The sequence below is a fragment of the Galeopterus variegatus genome, unplaced genomic scaffold (genome assembly GCF_000696425.1).
Source record: "Galeopterus variegatus unplaced genomic scaffold, G_variegatus-3.0.2 Scaffold5263, whole genome shotgun sequence".
Taxonomy (NCBI): Eukaryota; Metazoa; Chordata; class Mammalia; order Dermoptera; family Cynocephalidae; genus Galeopterus; species Galeopterus variegatus.
This window is the reverse complement of record NW_007731374.1, coordinates 24,949-49,941: the sequence shown is the minus strand read 5'-3', so window position 1 is coordinate 49,941 and position 24,993 is coordinate 24,949. Positions and strand designations below refer to the sequence as shown.

At 52.0% G+C, this 24,993-nt stretch overlaps 1 protein-coding gene across 2 annotated transcripts in view; it reads left to right on the top strand.

Annotated features, from left to right (window-relative positions):
• ADCYAP1R1 (adenylate cyclase activating polypeptide 1 (pituitary) receptor type I) overlaps positions 1-24,993 on the top strand; it is a 43,122-nt gene that overhangs the window by 2,787 nt on the left and 15,342 nt on the right. For both annotated transcript variants that reach the window (XM_008589160.1, XM_008589159.1), the window contains exons 3-12: positions 11,270-11,377; positions 14,078-14,098; positions 15,112-15,150; positions 17,578-17,687; positions 18,215-18,312; positions 18,793-18,925; positions 19,543-19,696; positions 20,039-20,099; positions 20,618-20,687; positions 24,346-24,437. In XM_008589160.1, the coding sequence (XP_008587382.1) occupies positions 11,270-11,377; positions 14,078-14,098; positions 15,112-15,150; positions 17,578-17,687; positions 18,215-18,312; positions 18,793-18,925; positions 19,543-19,696; positions 20,039-20,099; positions 20,618-20,687; positions 24,346-24,437 (886 nt within the window). The remainder of the gene's footprint in view (positions 1-11,269; positions 11,378-14,077; positions 14,099-15,111; positions 15,151-17,577; positions 17,688-18,214; positions 18,313-18,792; positions 18,926-19,542; positions 19,697-20,038; positions 20,100-20,617; positions 20,688-24,345; positions 24,438-24,993) is intronic.

Here is a 24,993-nt window from a genome sequence, read left to right as displayed (position 1 = left end):
ACGGCCTTTCCCTCTAGCCAAGCTCCTGCTCGGCCCTAACTGAGGCTGAAAGTGGATTCTAAGCCCCACCAACTAGGGAAACAATCAGGGGGACCAGATGGGTGCACAGCTGGAGGAGACCAAAAGGCTATCTGAAGAGTGCCTACCTGGTCCAAGTCTCTTGTTTGGAGATGGGAAAATGGAGCCGTGAAGGCAGTGACTGTTTAGACCACAAGGTAGTGTGTGGTCGAGGTGGGTCTGGACCCCAGGTGTCCTGCCTGGCATGTCTTAGATACATCTGGGGTTGAGCAGTAAAAGCATCTGGGGCGGGGAGAGTAAAGGTGGGGCAGAGGGTGGGGGCAGGGTCGCAGGTGAGCTGTGTGCTGTCCTATTGCACACTGGTCCCTTGAGCCCTGAGCTAGGAGAGGACAAGGCAGGGTTGCTCACCAGATGTCCTGGCAGAAGCAAGAGAGGCAGACATAAGGACAGATGCCATCATCCCAGGAGTGGGGAGGCCAGGGCCAGGAGGAGGTCTCACTCCAGGCGTGTTTAGGAGAGGAAACGGTGAGTTCTCTGTGGGGAGGGTGGGGAAAGATTGTGGAGAAGGTGGCGTTGGAACTTGACCCTTGGTTCTCAAACCTGGCTGCACATGAGAATCACCAGGGGATCTTTCAGAGCTATGTACTCAAGCCACAGCCCAAACTGACTGAGCCAGAACCTCGTGCCTGCCGTAGTCACCATCATTTTTAAAAGCTTCCTGGATGATTCTAGTCAGAAGCTAGAGCTAAGAACTCAACTTCTGAGCTAGGCCCAAGGGGTGGGTAGGCATTTGGCGGCAGGTGAGAATCGAGGGATGGATGAATGGGAGAAGATTCTAGGCTGAAAGGACTACAGGAGCAAGAGGCCAGGAGGCAGGAGCCTGACATTTTGGAGGACAGTGAGTAACCCTGAATTGGAGGGCTAGCAAGAGGGCGTGGCTGAAGGCCCAGGGAGCAGGAGTCTGGATATTTCATGTAGGGGACAGCAGTGGCTGGCTCCACTGGGCTGCAGCTTCCCCCAGGACTGCGCCCGGTCCTCCTCAAGGGCACGATGATCAGGGCCAGCCATGAGTCACCCCCAAACCTCCACTTGGGCGGGGGGCCCCCATCCTGTGGGAGAAACTCACCCACTGCCCATTCATTCACTCACCTGCTCACTGGCTCACCCTCTCACTTAGGCCTGCAACCCTCTCGTTCACTCACTGGGCTCACAAGAAGAGCTGGCATCTTAGGTGTCTGGCCTGGGTGCAGAGAGGACAAGGCCAGAGTAGGGAAGTGCAGAGAGAGATTTGCACTCCAATAGCCCTGATTGTAGCCCTGACTCGAAGTTCAGAGCTAGTGCTGTGGGAATTCATAGGGAGGAGGGGGCAGAAACCACTTCCTGCTGGGCAGGGTAAATGCAGGTGATGGGCTGGGGGCTGGGGGAGGGACTTTAGGAAGGATGTGTTCATATCAGGCCTGTAGGATGGCAGGTATGAATTCTCCAAGAGGCAAGAGGTGAGGGAACAGCTCTTTTCTAACCCTGAGTGCCCAGTGGAGAGAGGAGGCTGTACCCTCCCATAATCTGCTTGAGGAGAGGGTCCCTCATCTCTCCCTACTCCTCTCTCCTTTGAGTCATAGGGTGGGGCTCTATAGGACAGAACTGGGAGCTAATTAAGCAGAAGCAAAGGGCAGCCATTAGATGTGGAAGAAGAGACTGAGGGCCCAGCTGGACCACAGCTCCATGGCTCTTCCTTGCTCTGGCCTTCAGGATCTCCTCTTTTAAAATGAGGGGTGTGGGATGGGTCATGTTAATAGCCAATACTTGTATACACTTAGTATGTGCCAGGGCCTGTGCTGGTTTTTTAGTCTACCACCACAGCAACCTAGAGGGTTGGTCTATTAGTACCCCTATTTTTTAGATGAGGAAACTGAGGCATAAGGAGGTTGTGTATCTTGAATAAGGACACAGTCCATTAAGAGGCACACGTGGAACTTGGAGTCCGGCAGCCTTTGCCTTCAACCACTGGTATACACTGCCTCAGAACAACGTGCTTTGAGTCCCAGCCCTCTCTCCACCCAGTCACCAGCCATGGGACCTTTAAAGGGCACTTAACACCTTCATTTTCTTGTCTGCATAATGGAGGAAAGAATAGTACCTACCCCATAGGATTTTTGCATTAAATGATAAAATCTGTGGGAAGTGCTAAGGACAGAGTGTGGAATTTGCTAGGTACTCAACAAAGACATTGTAGTTATTAAGAGTTGTCATCTTACAGTGTCGACAGTCTCCAGGGTCTCCCATCTTCTGCTAGATTTGAGTTCTGGGGAATACAGAGACATCTCTAGGAAACAGGTCAGTGCTGTTTGCAACAATCTGGGAAGGCTTTCTGGCAGAGCAGGGAGGGGTTGGGGACCAGGTCCAGGCTTCAGAGGCAGATGGAGAGGCATGGGAAGAGGGGAAGAAAAGTCCAGGTGGGGATAAGTTTGGATTACTTGCCTGTTACCTATGAAGTCCCACAGCAGGAAGGGTGGAGGGCAGGTGCATTCAGAGGTTCCAGAGTTTGTGCTCCTCACCATGCAGTGTGCACTGCGGCTCAGAAGAGCAGTGAGGACATCCCCCCACCCCCAGTTTTCCGCCTTGCTGGAGTGAAAGGTCATATGACAGAGGAAGTGGAAATGAGGCTGCGGAGGAGTGTTGGGGAGGGCATTGATGTGCTCAGAGGCCTGCACTTCTCTTCCCTATGAAAAGGCCAAAGGGTGTTTGTTTTTCTACAGCCTGGGATAGCAGGAGGTCTCAGCCTCTAGTGACCTTCTTGGGAAGGAAGGGGACAGGGCAGGGTGAGGGGCGCCCCCTGGGGAAGGCTGACCTGAAGAATGTCCATCCTGGCTCACTTCAGGCCTGGGAGAGTTTATCACTGCAGGCTGAGGTTGGAGGACCCTCCTCAGGGGGCTTCAGAGCAGGCAGCTTCTGGGTGCCTTTCCAGGGCTTGGTTCCTGGGAGATCATTGACCTGCTGTCAGCTGCCATGGGGAGGGCCCTACTTTCCCTCCTGTGGCCCATACGAGCCCCAGGCCTGCTCCTAGGGCATCCACTGTTGGAGCTGAGCTTCCTGGCTCCAAATTAAAGACACTTCTGAAATATGGGCAGTGGCTCATCTCATGGCATTGTGTGGCACATTAAAGATGCTGCTGTTCAGACCCCTCCCCAGACCAACATCATCAGCATTTGGGTGGGGGGGCTCCATGGGCATGTATAAGAAGCCTCTAGGTGATTCTAAAGTGTATCCAGGTTTGAGAGCCACTAGTTTGGCAGAGAACAGGATGCACCAGGGTGTTTCTGTGATCTCGGGCCATAGAACAGCCCCCCCAGGCACAGGTACACCAGGCTGGGAAGCTCACTTCTAGCTAAGAGTCAAATTTGAGAGTAGCAGAGAATCACAGGTGTGCATTATGTTGTTTATCTGTGCTTGGGGCGAACTGGGAGAGGACAGCCCTCCCGCCGCGCCCCTCCTCTGCACCTCCCCTGCCCGGGATGTCCCTAAGTGCACATCGTGCACAGAAAGCTGGCCTGAGGTCAGCTGATGCCCTTGAAACACTTGAAAATGGATAAAGAAAGCCTGACAGCTTGTTTGAGTGCCTGTGAGTGTGGACTCACTGTAGTGCTTGTATGTCCACATGAGTATGTATCTTTTACACACTTTTAATATATTTATGTATACGTTGTGTATGTCCCATAATCTTTTAAATCTAGTTAGTAAATTCAGTCAGTTGGAATGAGAGCTCTGATTTGTTAGAGGTGAGGTGTCCATGACTCTGTGTGGTTGTGGAGATGGGGGGGGCCCCCCGAAAGGCACCTGCATTCCCCAGAATCCTTGCTGCTCCCCCAAGAGAACATGGGCTGGTGACATATATGTGGCCTTCAGATTGGAGGCCAGAGACAGAGACACGCTAAGGGGGTGGCACCGGGCTCAGCAGGCAGCTGGTCAGCAGGCTGAAAGTCTAGGTAAGGGAGGCTGCATGGGGAGTGGAAGCTTTCTCACTGGGTCCTTTTGCCTGCAACGTCCCCAGCATGTTTTAAAGGTGTTTCTTGAGAAGAGGAGGAGGCCTGAGATGTATTTAATGGTTTTGTCCTTCATTCCAAACCCTTGAAGCGAAATGGAACTGGATCCAACATGAGCAGCTCTGCCATGTGACAGGAAAGGCAGAGGCCAGGGGTGGTCGTAGCCGGCCGGTCACAGTGGAGACCAGAGCCAGCTCTGGGATGGGACCTAGGTCCGCTGTCCTGGCCAGGGAATGCCCTTTCTGCTGCAGTGCTCCTGTGGCCAGAGAGAAGGAGAAACTGGCCTGCGTGGGAACTGTGCATGGGAACTGGCTCCTCTGCTCCTCAGTGTCCCCAGGCTTATGTAGCCCACAGCCACTGCCTGCTGGGCCAGTCACTTTGTTCTCTCTGCTCAGCCCAGGCAGCCTGCCTGCCGCGGGCTGGCGGGACCCACTGCACCTCCTCTTTCAGAGCTGGGCTTCCATCAGCCTGGAGTTCTCCTGTGTCTGAGCAGGGTTGGTTGGTGAGGTCCTCCCTGATGTCCCCACTCTTTGGAGGAGATGGAAGAGGTAGGCCTGGGGCGGCTGGGGCAGGTGCGGGAGAGGTTTGGAAGGAGGACCTGGATGCCTGCTCATAGCTGTTCTGACCCAGTCTCTGAGGCCTGTCCAGGGTGCCAAGTGCCTTGAACCAGCCCCCTCTACCCTCACAAAAGGGGAGAGGCCTAGAGGAGGGAACCACTTCAGGGCTGGGCCCAGGCACCCCAGTCCTGGGAGCAGGAGGAGTTTCTTATTTCAGGGACTGAACAGGTACTAAGCATGGGGAAGCTGGTAGGTCTGCAGGGACTCTCGCTCTCAGGCACTGACTCCCTGCAGGGCTCTATGCCAGATGTGGGAGAGGGGTCCCTTTCCATTCACACCTGTTTCCTTTAGTCTGGTCGTTCTCAAACTCAAGTGTGCCTGAGTCTCTCCTGGAAGACTTGCGAAAACACAGACTGCTGGGCCCACCCCGAGTGTCAGATTCAGTAGTTCTGGGTGGGGCCGAGCAGCTGCATTTCTGGCAAGTTCCTAAGTGCTGTTGCTGGTCTGAGGTCCACACTGAGAACCATGACTTCCAAATGGGAAGTCATCTTTAGTCCTACCCTCAGCCTCCAGCACTCAGCTCAGGGGGCAGGGGTCCTTACTTTATGAAACAAACATTGGCTGTAGAGTACGTTTTAGTAAATGCAATCATTTTTTACCCTTGAATTGTGTGCTGAAATGGGGGCCTTGTTCTAACCCTTTGGTAGATTCTCGCAGCAAGGACCAAGGCTTTGTCTGAGTCTCTTTGGTGCCTCTGGTCTCATGAGTTTTGAGCACTGTGTGGACTTGGACAAAATCATCACCATGACGACCCGAGATTAGCTCCTGATTTTGTTCCCATGGAAGGCTAATAGCTCTTGCAGTCTCTCTCCTTCAGCCTGCCTGAGCGGATGCTCCCTCCCGCTGTCACAATTTACTACCACTCCTGGGCTACTTTGTGCATAATATCTGAGATGGGAGCAGCCACAGAGAGTATACACAGTGCCTCCCACTGAGCAGGTGCCTCTGCCCATTGTCTGAACTCCTCTGACCAAGTTCTACAGGGGGCCTGTGTGCAGAGCCAGGAGGGCCTGGGAGGGGCTGGTGTGGAGCTGAGCTAAAAGGGAGAGGTGAACGGGAGGGGCTGGGGATTGGTGAGGTCTCAGGTGCAGGACCTATTCTGATCTCCATTCCCTCTGGGGGAGGGAGAGGAGGAGGGGACCTTGCCCTTGGCTGTGCTTGACCATATCCTCCTTGAAACACGTCTTCCTGGCTGCTGTGTCACTAGCCTGCCCTGGTTTTCCTCCTCTGTCTTCTTTGCCCACTCCTCCTCTGAATGTTGGCATTCTTCTGCTGGTGGGGCTAGGCCTGTTCTCCCCTCCCCTCTCTTTCTCTGATCTATGCTCTCTCGTGAGACAAACCACCCTGTCCACAGCCTAACCAGCACCCCTGTGCTGCCTGCTTCCAGCCCTCTGCCCTAGTTCTCTCGACTCCAGACTTTGATCTAACTGCCTGGTTGACAGCTGTCTCCACTTGGCTGTGAGCACCATCTCAGAGGGATCATATCCCAGACTAAACTCTTGATTTCCAACTTGCCTAATTGCCTCACCATCTGCTTCTCACCCAGCCCTCCCCAGTGTGGTATATGGCCCATCCATCCATCCACCCATCCACCCATCCACCCATCCACCCATCCACCCATCCACCCATCCACCCATCCACCCATCCATCCATCCATCCATCCATCCATCCACCCACCCACCCACCCATCCAGACACTCAAGCCAGAAACCTGGCTGACTTCCTGGGTACTTCTCCTCTCCAGTGTGTTAGTCAGGTTAGCCTAGACTATGCTGTAGCAGTAGTCAACATCTTAAATCTCAGAGACTTAGTTAGTGACATTTCTTGCTTGCACATGTCACAGGCCAGTACAGTCAGCAGAAGTGGGAGGTGGAGCTTGACTTCACACAGTCATTCTGGGATCCAGGCTCCTTCTCTCTTGGAACGCTGCCTCCATCAACACGTGGCCTCCAGAGGTGCTGCAGAGAGGGAAGAGAGGAAGGCAGTAGACACCTGTGAGGCCCGTTACCCACTCACCCACTTCTACCCCCTTACTATGGGTGAGAAACAAGTCACGTGGTGCAGGCGAGCACTAACTATCTCTGGCATGCTCACTGCCACGTCCAGCCAGTCTGTCACTCACTGAGCCCTGTCAGTCCTGCCTCCAGACTCGAGCCTGTACGGGATTGCTCTCCATCTCTGCCACCGTCACTCCAAATCAAGCCCCTTTGTTCCACTCCTGGACTACTGCATGTCCTGACAGGTCTCCCCATGTCTGTTTTTCTGCCATTGAAATATATCATTTTTCCTCACACATCCAAATCAGACCATGTGTCTCCTCGGCTTAAACCCCTTCATAGTAGGCAGAATAATGCCTACCCCCTCCAAGAGATGCCCACATCCTAATCCCCAAAACCTGTGAATGTGTTGCTTTTTATGGCAGAAAAAACTTCGCAGATGTGATTAAGTTAAGGATCTTGAGATGGAACGTTCATCTTTGGTTATTTGGGTGGATCCAGTATAATCACAAGGGTCCTTATGAGTGAAAGAAGGAGGCAGAGAGTCAAGGAAGGAGAGAGATTTGAGGATCTTACTCTGCAGACTTTGAAGATGGAGGAGGGGGCCATGAGCCAAGGAAAGTGGGTGGCCTTTTGATTCTGGAAAAGGCAAGGAAATGGCTTCTCTCCTAGAGCCTCCAGAAGAAATGCAGCCTTGCCAACACCTTAATTTTAGCCTAGTGAAACCCATTTTGGACCCCTGACCTCCAGAACTATAAGATATTAAATTGTGTCATTTAAGGCACTGTTTGCTTACAGACTTACAGCAGCAATAGGAAACTAATACACCATGCGATGGCTTCTCTTAGCATTTAGCATAAAATCCAAAATCATTAACATGACCCACCAGACTATAAGCACTGGGTCCTTTTTATTCACCCTGTATGGAATAAAAACTGCAGTGTCTGCTCAGAACAGGCACTTAATAGTTCATGAATAAATGAAAAGGGGAGGGGACAAGGAAAGGGAGAAGAAAAATGGGTAAAAAGAGGTGGGAGAGGAAAAGGAGCAAAGGCACCTTGAAATCTTCCAGCCCCAGCAAAGCTAGGCTTTGTTGAGACTGCAGTGTGAGACGTATGGGGATATACAAGCTGGGTGTGTTCTGTGTGAGTGGAAAGAAAATAAGTTGCTGTCTTTAGTCAGAAAAACTCAAGGCTTTCTCAGGAGCACAGCTCCTGTCCTCCTAAGCTCGGGGGAAAAGAGCCCCTGGGAGGATTGAGCTCCAAGGCCCCTGAGGCCAGAGCAGGTCTCATTAGAAGGGGGAGGAGGTGAGGCCCACTTCCTGTCTGGTTCAGCTGGGAGGTGTTAACTGCAGAAAGGTGCCCTGGGGCATTCTGGGAATTACCAGTGATGTGGGCCAGGGGTGGGCAGAGGGCTGTGAGCTCCCCATGGGGTCAGGGACATTGCCCCTAGACCCAGACACTGAGATTTGGGCCCTGGGGTCATGTGGTCTCTTTCTAGGCTTCTCACCTGCCCTGGTGCTGTAGGAATTGCCCCAGGACTCTGGGGGGACCTGAGGCTGGCGGCATAAGGAAGTACCAAGAGTTGCCTGCGATCCTGAGAGTTCCCAGGCCCTGGGGTCAAGCAGGGGGAGCCTTGGCAGATGTCCCTTAGCAGGCATCTCCAGAATTGAGCTCTGGTCACTCAAGGAGACCAGGTGTTGGGGTTTTCTGTGCAGGTTTTGAGGAGAGACCCAGTCCTTTCCCTGCGCTCTGCCCTCAGATGTAAACTTCACGTCCTTGTCTTCTCCACTGCTGTAACCCTGGTGCCTAGATGGTCCCTGGCACATGGTAGGCACTCAGTAAATAGTTGTTAAGAGAATGTGTCCTCTGCCTGCCTCTGCACCTCTGACCTCCAACTCCAGAGCCCCCTTCTCCCTGCCTGCCACCTCCACCTGACCCCTGCATTCCTCCCTGCCCCTCAGCCCTCATGACCCTGCTCACTCTGTCCATTGTGGCCCTGACCTCAGCAACGTCAGCTGGCAGTAGCAGCTGGCTGTGCAAAGGCCTAATGTTCCACATTACGCTAGCATCTGTTGGCTGGGGCTCCCGGGGCATGGGCCATACAGTGCCACGCTTCACGGTCATTCCACGGTCAGCACAGGCCACAGCAACCAAAGGTGTGGTGCTGGGTCTCCTTCAAGGATGCAATGTCACAGCTGCATGCTGCTATATGTCCTGCAGTAATGGGTTGACAGGAATCGATAACTGGCCTGTAGCTGTGTGACCTGGGACCCGTTCCCCCCCGCCCCCGCCATCTTCCACTCAGTGTCCTTGCCTTCTTGGTTGGTTGTGCTCAGAGCTTTCTGTGATACTTCTGGCTCCTAGACACTGTCATTCCGTGGGCAGATTTCTGTAGGCCAGTGTGACTGGGAGTGAATTCCAAATAGCAAGATCTGCATTCAGAGAGACAGGGTTTTTTGCATCCAGAAGCTGCCGATGCCTTCTGGTCCAAACAGCACCTGAAAGTCCGGACCCCAGCAGACAGACGGTGAGCTCCCGGGGCCTGCCACAGCCCGCTTCCTTGCCTGGCATCTGCCCAGCTGACCTCTGGGACATGTCAGCAGCCATCCCCAGGCTTTCATATCACCTTGTGGTCCCTGCTTCCTTTCCCCACCTGGGCAGTGACTCCCAGGGAGTCCTCACTGAAGCAGAGCAGTGAATGAAGATAACAGCAGTGAGCATGCGCTGAACAAGCCTGGTGCCATTCTGGGAGCTTTACAGTATCAACTCACTAATCCTCACAGCAGCCTGGATGCAGGGGGCTACCGCTGTCCCTCTCCATGGCCATCTTTCTGGACCCCTTGGCAGAGGCTGTTCCCTTTCCTGCAGCTCTGCTGCCTGTTGCTCTGTACTTCTGCCCCTCCCCGCACTTGTCACTCCCTTGATGGCATCACTGCCTGTGCTTCTTCTACTCACCCCGTAACTGTGGGGAGGCCATGGGTCCCTCCTGAGTGCTCTCCTCACTTTCCATCCTTGCCCTGGGTGAGCGCTGTCATCCCACGGCCTCTACCACCGCCTGTGTGCTGGAGTGTGAGGGCAGGGGCCGCAGTACCATGATAAAGAATTGAGGTACTAGGGCTACTGAAAGCTTTTAATTGGTGGTGGTGGTGTGGGGGGCTGTGTATGTGACACGGCCAGATATCCATTTGGAAAAGCTTAGGGTCATAGTTGTGTGGGGTTGAGGGAATTGTGGTCCCGGGTTGAACAACAAGCACCTGGCTTTGGTGGTGAGAGGGCATGGAGAGTAGGCATGGCTTCCACCAGGTGGTCAGCCCAGTGGGACCCGATTTGGCACAAGTAGCAGGAGCAGATGAAGCCAGGGAGCTCCCAGCTTTCTAGCCGGGCTGAAACGGAGTGGGGTTTTAGTAGGAGAGGCCGAGCATGTGAACCATCTGCGGTCCCTGCAGGCAGGTGGACAGCAGCCACCCGGCCACGGGATCAGCCCTCTGGGAGTGCATGGGCCCGAGGGCCAGGGATGGTCTCTGTGCAGTTCTGTGACATCTGGGAGCAGGGTGAGCTTGTGCCAGGCAAGTGGGGCAGGGCAGAGCAGCCGCCAGCACCCACGATCAGTCTGGTAGGACAGGGTGTGACCCAGTGAGGGCTGGGTGGTCTTTGGATTTGGCAGTGAAGAGGTCACTGGTGACCTCAGCAAGAGGCGGTTCAGTGTAGAGAGGGACAGAGCTGGCCCGGCAGGGATGGAGCCTGAAGGGGAGGTGGGGGGGTGGCAGTGGGCACGTAGGGAGCTCCACAGGTGGGGTGTGGGGGCGTCAAAATTTGGTCGTCATACTTGACATCTTCGTATTCCTCACAAGGAAGTCACCAAGTCCTGATGACTCCTAAATGCCCCTCCATCTGTCCGTCCCCTCCTATCCCTCAGCCCATCCCTGTGACGCTGTACTGGCCTCTGAAGCGCTCCTTGCCCCCTGTCTCTTCCCGCTCCTCTGATGGCCGTCCCTTTTCTCCACCTGATGGACAGACTTGTGCTCTTCCCTCCAGTGCCGGCATCACCAGCTCCCCTTTCCAGGCCTACCCCGGGAGGCCAAGGGTTGGGGGCAGCAGCCTGGGCCAGCGGCTCCTGCCCCTCCCCAGGGAAAGGGAGGGTCTGCCGAGGAGGGGGTCTGAAGCAAGCGAGACCACGTTATGCTGGAGGAGGCGAGGAGAAGCCTGGAGCCGCCCAGGGTGACGTGGGAGGGGCTGCCACAGGGATGCTGGCACTATTGCAGTCCCCACAGTCCTGCTGGGCATATAGGGCTGTGGGTGGGGCAGTGGTGTGAGTCAGGCGAGGGCTCCCTCCCTGCCCTGGGAGCTTCTGAGTGGCTTGTGTCTCCACTCCTTTTTGGTGTCCTTCCAGTAAGGGCTGAGCACCCCTCCATAGGAAGTCTTGCCTCCTCTCCCCTGAAACAGCTGCCCACCCTCTGCGAGGGCCTGGCTTGTGAACACACACACATGTATTTGTGTGGGTGGTGGTGTGCGTGTGTCCAGTGTGCGTGTGCATGTGTGTGTGCGTGTGTCTGCGTGTGCCTGGACCCCCACTCACTGTGGTTCTCTTCCCCACAGGCTGCCCTGGGATGTGGGATAACATCACGTGTTGGAAGCCTGCCCATGTGGGTGAGATGGTCCTCGTCAGCTGCCCTGAACTCTTCCGAATCTTCAACCCAGACCAAGGTGGGTTTAGCCCAGATTCTCTTCAGAACACACTTGGTCCAGCCGGTTCCCCCAACTTGGCCCCAGGCCCTCCTGGGAGACAAGTACCTGAGACTGTGGGCAGAGATTTCTTGCTCCAGAGCTCGCAGCTGGTGGGGAGGATGAAGCCACAGACACCAGTGCATACATGGGGAGGGACATAGAAGCATTCTTTTGATGCGACGTTGTGCCCAGGTGCATGTGGGATGCGTCACTGTGTGTGGGAGCAGGGCTGTGCTCTCAGGCATGGGGGTCAATCTGGCTCTGTCACTTACTTCCTAGGGACCTTCAGCAAGACAGTCACCCCTCCATGGGGGTGACTAGTCTGTCCCATGGGAATGTGGCATGGCTCCCTCTCAGGGTGTCTCTGTGAAAGTAATGTGAAAAAGTGAACACGGATGTCACAGCACAGGACCTGGTGAATTTTAATGTTCAGTAGTAAATGTTAGCTGATGTTATCGTGACTGTCACTCATACAGCCACTGAGATTCCCAGAGCCAGGAGAGACGAGTGGGTGGGGTCACACAATTAGACACCCTCGGGCAGAGTGAGTGTGGAGAAGGCAGCTGGACACAGGACACTGACCTCTGTCACAGTCCTCTGCAGATGTGGGCACAGAGCCCGGCCCTCACAGCAGGCTAGCGCATACTCACCTTTGCCTAACAGAGCATTCTGTGTGCTCACTGCCCTTAGGCAGCTGTGAGCGCTCAGGAGAGGAAGGGAGGGGGTCTTGCCCTTGGGGGCTCCTGGGCTTCTGGGGAGAGGATACTGGCCACACGGGAAACTGTGTAGTCCATGTCTTGCAGATGCTGGCTTGGGGTCAGTATGTGGTGGCAACCCCCCTGTCCCCCACGCAAGGGCAGGCTGGTGGGCGTGGTTTCATGAAGGGCTCCATTTTCAGCGTGTCTGGTTTGCGGTTTCCAGGGTCATGGAAGCTCTATGGAGATACGCAGATCCATGCGGGCAGCCATGGGGTGGGCAGATTGGCTGTGCTCTCTGACACGGGATGTAGGGAGGAGGGCAGGGGAGAGAGGGCAGTGCTCTGCCCAAAGGCACCAAGCCCTAGTGGTCCCATCTCCGTTGGGGGTCGGAGGGTGGTGTCTGTGGGGAAGAGTGGCTGAGGATCACTTTTGTGGATGAGTCTGTGGGCTCTTCCAGGCCAGTTTCTGCCTTTTGGCTGGAGCCTTGTGAGCTCCCACAGAAAGCTGGTGTCCGGCCAGTCCACACTGGCTTTCTGCCCCAGACCCTGGCCCTCCACCACACCCCCTTGTGGGTGTCAAGGGAGGCAGGACAGCAGGCCGTGGGCGCAGAGTGGGGCTGGGCAGGGAGGGCTAGTGACGCTGGCTCCAGGCAGGTGATTCACCAAGAGCCATCCCCCGCCACTGAGCCTGGGCTGGGCCTTAGTTTGAGAAGTTTGAGAAGGAGGGGTGGGAGCTCCTAAGGGGATCAGAGGGGTCTGAGTTGTATGTGGCTGTGGGCAGGTCCTCTATGTCCTGGCCTCAGCTTCCTCCTTCACCAGCCTAAAGCTTAGGCTCATGTCCTTCTAGAAGTGGAGCGTTTCCAAGCTCTGCTCCAGCACTGAGTCCTGCCTGCCACTGTCCCTTGTCCTGAGAGGCAGAAGGCAAATTCACTTTCAACACCCCACTGTCTTGAATCCCTGGAGGGGAGGGGCTTGCAAGAGGTGGCAGAAGGAGAGAATGGCACATATTGGGGTCCCATCAGGACTAGAGAAGGTGGGGTTTATCTGTGATACACCCCACAGCCCCTCTGCACCCCACCTCTGGGGCCTGCCAGCCTCACCATCCACCTCCAGACGTCCTTCCAGCCCAGAGGAGAGTGGCGGTTGAACCCTTCCATCCTGAGGGGTTGGGGGCTGGGTGTGACCCAGGCCAGGCTAGGGGGTGAATTTCAAAAGGGGAGATAGGCAGGGGAGTGCTGCAGTGAGAGGTACAGTGTGAGTGGAGGGAAGACAGGAGCTGGTGGCAGCTGGTGATTCAGCTGGTGCCTACTTCATTCCTATACAAACCAGTGTAATCACTTCCTCCCTTCGTGCACTCCTTCCATTCAGTCATTTATTGAAAGTTTGTTGAACATCTACTCTGGGTCAGATTCTATGCCAAGACTCCTGCTTTTCAACAATGACAACAAAAGGCAAAATGAATCAACAGTAACATGAGATTTTGTTAAGATACGCTTTGCTGCAGACTCCCTCCCTCATGATGGCACCGTGAATGCGGTGTTACTTACACCTGCTTCTGAATGGTTCATTAAGGCGGGGCCTTTTGGCACCTCTGTTCACAAGCTTGATTGGTGAGACTTGCCTTAAGTACTTAGAAGGGAGAGAACGGAATTTCTCATTTTATTTCTTGGTTCTCAGGTAGCTCATGATGGTAGTTGTGGCGGTGCAGGATGTGGGAGATACTGGAGATACAGGAGCATCGACCTCTCTCCTGCTCTCCCATGCCTCTGCCCATTTCTGTTCTGGAGGTAGTGGTAGAAGTCTCCAGTGTCTGGTTGCTCCCCAGCTTGGAGTCCTCATGCCTTCTGGGCCCCCTGCAGAGCCTCCCTGTAGAATTTGAGGGTGGCTAGGGGGAGGAAGTGAGCAGCAGGACTCTGTGAGAGCAGACCCTGACTTCAGCCCCACACTTACCCCTGTGTTCTCTCTCTCTTTCTCTGTTTCAGTCTGGGAGACTGACACCATCGGTAAGAGGAATCCTGGTAAGGACAGACCACTGTCCATCTGTTCATCCAGCAGGAGGCCAACCTCAGGAGATCCCAGGCTCTGGCTGCTGGGGTGGGGTGGGGTGGAATGAGAGACTCAGCAGGGGTCAGGTCCTCCCCTCCTATGCAGCCCCACACCTTGGCCATCCTGGTGGGAAACAGGAATATGAAAGACACAGACCTTGACCTCAGCATCCTCATGGGCCTGTTGGGAGGATGAGACTCACAAAGGAGGGGTTAGAAAACAAGCCCACATATGTGCATATGGCGCATGCATGTGCATACTTACAGGTGTGGATGTATGCATGAGTCCATGCAGATGCTGCCAAGTCCAGGCTGAGAAGTTGGAATGTACATCAAGCAAGAAAACAGAAAAGACCAAATGATGCAGCATGCAGTTAGAATAGTGAAGAGGTCGGGGGAGGCTTCCTGGGGGAGGTGGCATGTCAGCTGGGTCTTGGAAACAAGAGTGGAGGGGAAACGGGTTTATTGCTAGCAGGGGATTTGGCTTAAGAAAACGTTCGTAATAAGAATAAAGAGTAGAGACAGAAGGAGAAAAATGGTCTGAGGGTGAAGTCTTCGGAGTTCTGGGTTCCCTTTGATGAAGTTTTAGAGGCTGAGATGGAGGGTTGGGCACCAAAGAAGAAACCTCAAGCCCTGGGCCCATGTTCTTTGCCCTTTTTTTTTTGAAAAGGTCCAGTCCTCCTTTTCCGTTTCCTCCCATTCCTGTACACCCATTTCTGTTTCTGGTGGTGGGGTGGTGTGGTCTGGGTCCTGGACAAGTGTGAGCATCACAGAAATGCAGACCCAGGGAGGCAGGTGTGAGAAGTGGCACAGCTAGTATGTGTGGTGCTGCTGCTTGGCTGGGACCCTCCCACCCCCAGTCCCTCCAGCCCGGGGGCAGCCTAGGTCCTCCAGAGTGGACGGTCAGCAGGGGCTAACGTGGCCAGTGATAAGCCAGGCATTTTGACACATGCCATGTCTGTGTTTTGCAGATTTTGATTTTACTGACAGTAATTCCTTGGATCTCTCAGGTAAGGGGATAGGGCGAGGTTGACTGAGGGCTGGCTGGAGGGAGGGCCTCTGCTGCTACATGTGAGCTTTGAGTTCCTCATTTCAGGTCAGGTTCTGCCCCTCGGTGGCTGTGTGCTCTTTGGCAGAAATGTGTTTCTTCTTTGATAAAGCTCCCAGTTCTCTCATGGAAAATTGTACTTGAGCGCATAGACAGAATATCATACATACAATTTTGGGGGATCTGTGGATCTCTTGAAGCTCCTGTGTGGACTCCAAGTAAAGAAGTCCTGGATTATGTGGTCCCTGAGAGTTTTTGAACTGCAGTGTGTAGAACAGTGCTTCTCAAACTAGACTTGTGTGTCACAGTCACCTAGTGGCTTGTTAAAATGCAGATTCCTGGGCTGCACCCCACAGTCTCTAGTAGGCCTGGGGGTCTGGGAATGTACATTTTTAGCTGTCTCCCAGGTGATCCTGATGGGCTGATCTGGGGAAGGTGCCCACTTTGGGAACCACTGCCCTAAAATTCTGTGCTCCTATGAAGTTGCTGCAGCAAAAGAGCCCAGTGAAGTAGGCTCTGTCACTGCGGGGTTTTGACAATCTGGAGAGCACTCCACCTTCCGGAGATTTCTAGCAGAACAATAGAGTGGCAAATTTACAAAACTGTTCTGAATGAAAAGTCTTCTACTTTTCTGAGCCTACACTGTTATAAAAAGAAGAAAGAAGGAAAATAATAGAAAGGAAATGGCTTTTCCCTCTAGGATGCTGTTTTAAAAAAATAGTTTTTCAGAGCAACTTCCCTTTCCTCTTCCCACCACCCTGATGTGGGCACAGCAGAGGGCAAATGAGGCCCAGGGAGGGGAAGGACTTGGCTGAGGCGATGGTTCTCCTGGGATGCTCAGACTTTATGAAAGAAATGTTCAGAAAAACTTGTCAGGAAGGTGCCAGCTACGGCTGAGGCAGATTTGCTGGAGGAAGGGACAGTTTGGCATCAACCGTGGGCAGAAGTGAACTCCTTTCCTCTCCCCAGGCCTGCCAACCTTCTCCCGGCCCTGCGCCATGGAGCTCAGAATTGGGGATGTGGGGGAGGCCAGTCTCCTCACTCTGAGCAGAGCTCTCCTTTCTGGCAGGGTCACCCCCTCTGCCACATCCCTAAGTCCCAGGAAGTGGCATTTCTGACTTTCTTGGCTAAAGAGAACTGGCCTTAAGTCTTCCGACTCAGCCAGCAAGGACAAGGTTGGAAAAGTGGAGTGGGCCCCTCCCGTGACCTCAGCCTCCTGCCGAGCATCTGCTCAGCCCACTGCCCTCTTTGCCTCCTTCCCCAGCTCCCAGACGTGGCCCCGGCCACAGAGGGAAGATTCTGTCCAGTGGTGTGAGTGCTGGAGCCCCTTTTCTGCAGGTGTCTCTTGTTCTACGTAATTTCCTGGTCCTTGAATCCTGTGAAGGGAAGACCCATCCCCATGTGTCCTGATACACCAGATAAAGTCCCCAGCAGCCATTCTGGGAACAGGTGTCAGTCTGGGTCCTGAGATGCCAGGCTGGAGGAAAAGGGGCTCTCGCCTTCTCCCCTCCCCTGAATATCAGTGGCCCACCCAGACAGACCATCGGTGAGGGGAGAATGAACTGAGCAGTCATTAAAGGCTAACACAGCTCCAGGCAGGGTGAACACCAGCAGGACTCTACTCTGCAGCCAGCAAATGACTTTTTCAGTGGCCATGACTGACCCCACCCACTTGGGTGTCCCACACAATGGCCTTTAAAGTCAGTCAAAAGGAAAAGTACATTAGTGACAGGAAACAGATCTCCAAACCCTAAAAGGCAAAACTTTTTTAAAAACCTAAATGTATCTTAATAAAATCCTATGCTTGGTTAGTGGAGGTCTGATGGTTGTTAATTAAGCAAGCCACATGTCCCTTTGGTGCGGGATGTCACAGCTTCTGGGAGGCCCAGAGCCAAGGGAAAGCATCACCTACAGTTGTGTCTTCAAGGTGTGCCAAGGACCCCACAGGCACCTGGGATGATTCCTGGGTGCACCTGGATCTCCTGCATGAGCGTCCCTGGGAGTGGGGCTGGAGTGTGCATTTGTGATCAGTCTCTGGGAGCTTCTGCATATTGACAGTTGAGAAGTGCTGATGCAGGGCCCAGGGAGGGGTGGAGGACTTTCCCTGGCTAGTGTTTGGGGATGTTCCCAAAGGGAGGCGGGCTGGGATTTGGCAGGCTCAGCCCTCAGCCTAGGTTAAGAGCTCAGCTTGCCCGCCTCCCGGCAGCATCCTCAGTGAAGGCTGAACTCAGAATCATCAGCACCCACTGATTCTTGAACCTGTGTCCCAGGGTTTCCCAGTTGGACACTGTGGGTTTCCAGGCATTCCCACTTAAGTGATTTTTGCAGATGAATTTTGGAGCCCTCTGAGGTCATCTCTGTGCCTCACTGAGCTCTATTTTCACTGCAGTCATGGGGGTTGTGAGCCGGAACTGCACAGAGGACGGCTGGTCTGAGCCTTTCCCTCATTACTTTGATGCTTGTGGGTTTGATGAAGATGGATCTGAGACAGGGGACCAGGTGAGTGTCTGCATGCCACCAGAGGTGGCGGGGGAGGGGGCAAGGAAACTTAGGTCTGTAGACAGTACTCATGAGCTCCTGCTGTGTACCCATGCCAGATGCAATGAGGGCAAGCCATTCATTCACTCCTGGGGGCTGTGAAGCAGCTGGTATGGTGCCCAAATCCTCCACCCCACCACATGCCTCCTGTCACCCTGGCTGCTCTTCTTATGGCCCAGCAACTGCAGGGTTCAGGGCCCAGCAGGGGACTACCTGGTCCCTTCACCAGGCTAAGGCTGCTGTCGTAATTGGTCAGCACTCTTGCCTTCTGTCAGCATTTTTTGAGCATCTGCACAACGGCTGACCCTGTGCAGAGGGGCAAGGGATGGTACATGTGGGGAGAGCGAGATCAGCAGGAGAAGGGAGGGAGGCGGAGCTGGGCCTAGAGGTGGGCTGGGCCTGCCTAGGAAACTGTGTGCAGGTTGGAGGGAGCTGGGGCTGGGGACAGGCCCCACGTGGAGCCCTGCATGTCCTGTGTCCTGCTCCAGGATTATTACTACCTGTCGGTGAAGGCCCTCTACACGGTTGGCTACAGCACATCCCTTGTCACCCTCACCACCGCCATGGTCATCCTGTGTCGCTTCCGGTGAGACCCCCAGCAGCAGCCCACCCCTGCCCAGAGCTGGCCGGGGCCTCAGAGGCTTTGCTCATCTCTCCCACACCCCCTCCTCCACCTGGATATCATCTTGGAAGCTCCCCTGGAAGGCATTTCCCCCACCCCTAGCATAGCAGATGGGAAACTTGAGCCCAGAGAGGGTAACCAGCTTGTCCAGGGCCACACTGCCAGGCAGAACCTAAGCAGGAGACCTCATTTTGTCTTCCAGATAGAGAGTGGTTGCAGGAGGGAGAAGTCTGGCCGTGTTGCGCAGTGGGGCCAGATTACAGGGGCCTGGAAGTCAGTGAGGATTTAGGGAGGTGGCAAGAAGGGGGGTGGCCTCATAGGGGGACCCCTTGAGATAAAGCCGTGGAGTTGGTCTGGAGCAGTCCCTTCTGAGTGGAGGGTGTGAAATGCTTTGGAGCTCACTGCTGGGTTCAAGGCTTCTTCCTGCCTGGCCCGCTTGTGTAGGAAGCTGCATTGCACACGCAACTTCATCCACATGAACCTGTTCGTGTCGTTCATGCTGAGGGCCATCTCTGTCTTCATCAAAGACTGGATCCTGTACGCGGAGCAGGACAGCAACCACTGCTTCATCTCCACCGTGAGTGAGCTGCACGGGACCTGCCGCTCCAGGACTCGCTCTTCCTGTGACACCCTGCAGGTTGAGTGTGTTCCTGCAGGTTAAAGCGTTGCCCCTGCTTAACTTGGAAATCCAGGAGTCAGTATGAAGTTATGAGTAGCCAATGTCAACATCACTTCCAGCCAAAATGCTTTCTGTCCCTTGGCCTGGGTGTTGTACTTTGCAGAGCAGTTGAGGAGGGTTGGGTGGGACTGGCAAGTCCTACTTGACTGACGAGGAGACTGAGGCTCAGAGAGGGCTTGCCTGGTCCCTGGTCATTTAACTAGCCTGTGATGGAGCCCAGGGGTCTTTCCAGACACCTCCCAAGTTGATACCTTTGGAGACCGTAGTGTGCAGAGCAGCTGGGATTTGGTGGGCTTGAATAGGAAGGACAGTCTGGAGCCCAGGCCTTGAATGAGAGGGCATGCTTGGGCAGGGGTCTCTGTGAGGTTTCTTAGATCTTTGGGATGTTTGCGCTGAACACGCTAGAGCCGAAGGGCCCTCGATCCTCCCCTGGCACTGTTGGGCTGGATTGTCACGGTTCGCGTGGGGGTGGGGCGAGGAGCTCACACCACCCTCGCCTTGGCATCTCCCTGCAGGTGGAGTGCAAGGCTGTCATGGTTTTCTTCCACTACTGCGTCGTGTCCAACTACTTCTGGCTGTTCATCGAGGGCCTGTATCTCTTCACCCTCCTGGTGGAGACCTTCTTCCCCGAGAGGAGATACTTCTACTGGTACACCATTATTGGCTGGGGTAGGTCGCTGGCATGGCTTGGACGGCTCAGGCCTCGTGGCCAGTGTGTCCTTGGTTCCGCTTCAGGGCGCATCAGGTGAGGAGGGGCACTGCCCCACACTAGGCTGATGGCTGCTGCTAGTGCCCGTTCTTGCTCTTCTTGCCCGTGGGAAGCCCACCGTCCGAGGGGGACGTCATGCCCAGGAGGCCTTCTGAAGGGAAAGATAGCCCTAGGACTGGGGGAGACACAGACCCCAGGAGGTCTGGGTGTGAGGGACAGGGTCCCCAGGAATTCTGAGCCTGAGGGGACGCTGGGCATGTTGGTTTTCCTGTTACCATGGGCTCTTCTTCGTGCCCTTCCAGGAACCCCCACTGTGTGTGTGTCGGTGTGGGCGACGCTGAGGCTCTACTTGGATGACACAGGGTGAGTACTTGCCCAGAGCACAGAGTAGACGCTTAGGGATGGGTTCTCAATGGCTGCTCTGACTTTACATGAACTGCCCCCTGACGACCACACAGCCCTGTGCAGGGGGACCCCCCACCCCCGCGTCTCAGCCAGCAACCCAGCAGGAGAATGTGCAAGGTTTCTGAGTCCCTCTCTGCATCTGGGCCCAGCTCTGTGTCTGTTTACCTTTTAGGGAGGGGTGGGAGAATGTGGAGGGTGAGGTCGCACCCAAGAGCCCTGGGTCTGAAGGGGAACATGACCCTTCCCAGGAGCCCCTTGGTGACCCTGACTCCTGGGCTCTAATCCCTGCCGTGACAGGGCAGCAGAGGGGAAGATTGGGGTTCTGGTCTGCAGCCCACTGGAGAGCTCTCCTAGCAAAGCCCCTCCTCGGGGATGTGGGGGGAAGAAAGTGACGGACACCCAGCTAGCCAGGGCAGTGTCCTGCAGGCGTCTGGGCTGAGCCCTGGATTTGATCTCTGTGTCTGTCCGTCTTTCAGCTGCTGGGACATGAATGACAGCACGGCTCTGTGGTGGGTGATCAAAGGTCCTGTGGTTGGCTCTATAATGGTGAGTGACCTTGGGACACAGAGGCAGGGAAGAGACAGGGCCCTGGGCAGACAGGCATGTGAGGAGGGGAAATGAAAGGGTCGCCACACAAGTGACCCTTGTCCTTTGTCATGGCTGTATTATATACTGGATATGGACACACAAATTATTTAGCTGTTCCTCTAGTGCTGGATATTTATATTGTTTCATTTTTCTTCATTATGAAAGATGTTCTAGGGCTAGTTTTGTGAATAATTTTGAGCATGTGGATATATTTCTTTAGAACAAATCTCTAGAAGTGGAATTGCTGGCTCACAAAGGGTGCACATTTAAAATTTCAGATCCCAAATTGTCTTACAGAAACCTTTTAACAGTTTACACCTTCTCAGGAAGAGCGGCTTCTGTCCCCATGACACTGTCTGCACTTGTAACATCAATCATTTACATTTTTGCACAGTCTAAGGAGAAAAATGGTAGTTAATTGTCTTAATTTCTCCATATTGCTAGTGTGACTGAGCATTTTTTCCCAAACATTTATTGACACTTTTTTTCTATTCTGCATATTCCTGTTTATTCGTTTTGCTCATGTTTCTAGCAAATTGTCTTTCTTACTGTTTGAAGGATAGTAACACTTCACTGGTCATGTACGTGGTAAGTGTATTTCCAAGGCCATGTAACTTCTATACAGTCTAATCGTAAGGTTTTTTCTTCATGAATTCCAAGCCTTATTTCTTGTTTAGGAAGGTCTTTCCTAGATAAGATATAAAAAGATTCTTTTTAATTGTTTCGTAACACTTTTGTGGGTTGAACTATTACTGTACATCTTTAATCCAGCTGAAATTTTATTTTTTGACTGGTCTGAAACGATATTTAGTTTTATTTTTTTAGTGGGTGGACATTCCACCCTCTCAATCCTTTTTATTGAATCCTTTCTCCACTATGTTGAAATGTTATTTTGTAATAAACACTCAACGTACTCATCTTTGGTTCTAGACAGTTCTGTTCCGTGCTGCTAATCTATATGTCTGTTCCCATGGCAGATACCCCATAGTGCTAGTTACTGCAACCTTGTAGCATGTTTCGATACCTGGTATGCAAATTTTCCCTTCATTATTCTTTTTTTTTCTCTTTCGAAATCTCTTCCCCATTTACTCTTTGAGGTAGACTTATCAAGTTTCAAAGAAAAAGTCTGGTTGGGACTTTTTTTTTTTTAGGAATTTGTATAGTAATTACATTGATTTTATAGACTAACCTGGAGGAGAATTGATTTTCTTAAAAGATTGAGTCTTTCTCTGCAAGAATGTGGCATGATTCTCCATTTATTTGGTCTTTCTCACTAAGTCACTTTCGTAAAGTTTTCTAGTATTCTTCCTTGTTTTTGTTACGCTTACCTCTAAGGTGTTTTCCCGTTTGGGCTTTTATTGGGTCTAGGAATTATTTTTTCATTATATTTTCTAGTGGGTTGCTGCATGTATAGGGAAGCTGTTGGGTTTTTTGTATTTTTTCTTAGTTACATTTTTGGACTGATACCAGTTCTTACCCCTTTTCAGTTGGTTCTCATGGTTTTTCTAGGTAGAAAATTGTATAATCTGCAAATAAAAATAGTGTTTGCTTTTCCTTTCCAATATTTGTCCCCTTTATTCCTTGTTTTCATAGGGGATGCTACTTGCTGTAGCTTTTGGCAGTTACCCTTCATTGAATTAGTTTCTCTTCCTGGCTTGTTTCAGTGTGTGTTTTTTAAAAATCAAGAATGAGTGCTGAATTTTAGCAAATGTGTTTTGGAGACATTCATTGAAATAATCATTCCCTTAGTGATGGGCATGTATAGTATTATAATTTTTCTTCATCACGAACAATGCTAGAAGGAATATATTTGTGCATATCTTGAGCATGTGTGAATATGTCTTTAGAATAAATCTCTAGGAGTGGAACTTCTGGGACAAGGGGTGTGTACGTTTAACATTTTCATGGATACTAAATTGCCCTCTATGAGCAAGGTACAGGAGTGCTCATTTCCGATATTTTGCAAATCTTTGTTGATGTTCCTGTTACTGAGTTATTTGCCAATCTTATGGGGAATAGTGGAAGCTTATGTTTTAATCTGCAATTATAACAAATATTAGTACAGTTTTTCTTTTGCATTCCTGGCATAAAATCTTTATGGTCATGATCTGTTTATCCTTTTAATGTGTTGCTAAATTTTGTTTAGTTTCTGCATTGCTCTTCATAAGTTCTGTGTGCATGTGTGTGTGCATGTGTGTGCATGTGTGTGTGCATGTGTGTGTGTGTGTGTGTGTATGTGTGTCTGTGTCTGTTTTCTGTCTTTAGTTTTTGTAGCAGGATTTTGTTAGCCTCATAGGTAATGTGGGAACTTCTTATTTGCTTTAAAACAATTAAGCAGCAGGTAGATTACATCTTCCTTCAAGGTATTCTAAACTTTTGTTCCATCAGATTATACGGGGGCTGGGTGCCTTTTAGTGCATACATCTTTGACTACTTTTAAAATTTCTTCTGAGGTTATTACTCTACTCAGATTTTTTACATTTTCTTAAGTTAATTGTGATAATTTCAATTTTTCCATTTTGTTTGATTTTTTCTTACAGTTTAAAATATTCTGTACATCTGTTGTCTTGTCCTCTTTCTCACCCCTAAATTTGTTTAATTGTATTTTCTCTGCTTTGATTGACTTAACACATGCGGTTAGCAGTGTTTACTAAGCTAAATTCCAGGCACTGATTAGATGTTTGGAGAACATGTAGTGGAGAACGAGATTGACAGAATATTGCCTTCACGGAACGTGCTTTATCATTCTACATGATCTGTAAAAGTGAACAAACAAAATTTTAATTTTATTGATCAAGTCTCCTATTTTTTCCTATTTCTTTTTTTATGAAATTTTGCTGTTATTAATTTCCTTCTTGCAAAAGTTAAATTTGTGGTAATCTTTGCTCAGCTTTAGATTTTAATGCTTAATTATTTTCAGTATTTATTGTTTTTTAATGAGCTCATTTTAGGCTCTCCATTTTTTTCTCCAAGGGCCGCTTTGGCTACATCCCAAACACGTCCATGTGTAGTCCTTTCATTGTGCCTCATTTCTATTTAAATAAATAGAAACCCTCCCTCCTCCTTTCTCACCATACACAGAACTTCCCACATAGTTTAGGAAGCTTTTGTCCCTGATCTTTATCTGATGGCAGTTGCTGCTACTGCTAGTCCCAGGCAGTTTTTTAATTAGTAACACTTGTGGCTGTCCCTTCTGGCTCCCCATATTTGATGACTCTGAGCTTGGAGTTTCTCCAGAAAACAGCTCTCACCTCTGCAAAATTGCCTTCTCTCTATCTTTTTTGGGTTGTAGTTTTCCCATCACCCTGATCCTGTTTTCTCTTTCTCTTTCAAAAATTGCTCTCTTTTTGGGCTCACTCAGGGTACCCTTTCCTACCTACCAGGACTCCTGTGGAATCCTTTTTCTTCTCTGTCTTCCTTTGCTGCCGTGATACTGTGCGAGGCTGGGGAGAGAAATGAGAGTTCTCGTGCTGCCGTCTTGGATTAGAAGTCTAGGTGGGATCTTGGCTAGATGAGGGGAGTGTCCTGTTGGGGGAATAATAGCCTAAGCAGAGGCAGTGGGGTAGAAAGTCTTTGCCCAGAAATCATTCCCAACTGCTTTTTCTTTGCTCCTCAGGTTAACTTTGTGCTTTTCATTGGCATCATTGTCATCCTTGTGCAGAAACTTCAGTCTCCAGACATGGGAGGCAATGAGTCCAGCATCTACTTGTAAGTACCACTGTGTGGATGCCCAGCCATTTCCGACAGCTGTGTGGGCCCTGCACTTAGATCACAGGCAGAAGAAGGCCTGAGCATTGCTGACAGAGTGACCTAGCATGGGCATTTGCAAGGTTTCTTTCTGGTTACAGTACCTTTAAGATATAGTTGCCCTCCCAGCTTTCAGCCAACCCAGGAGCTGCTGATCTTCATGGTTATTACATGGGAGAGAGAAAGAGACTGACAGAGCCTGTGTGACACTAGGAAAGCCAAGATGGCAAATGTCAATTCCCCAGGGTAGTTAGGGTTTTGGTTGTTTAGAGCTGGGATTCCTTCAGGGATCCTGGTTCTGTGGGAAGTGCAGAAACACTACTGGATACACTACTGGGTACCTGCTCTCCCCACCCCTAGTGTGCAGAAGTTGCTTGGTCCCCACTAGCGAGTCAGGTTGCCATTCTCACCGGTCTGGGTGCTGGAAGGGGGATTCTTTCTCTCCTCCACCTTCCACTGGGGCAGCTCTACCTCTGCACCTGCTCCTACTTCCTCAACCGCCTCCTTCCTGAGCCAA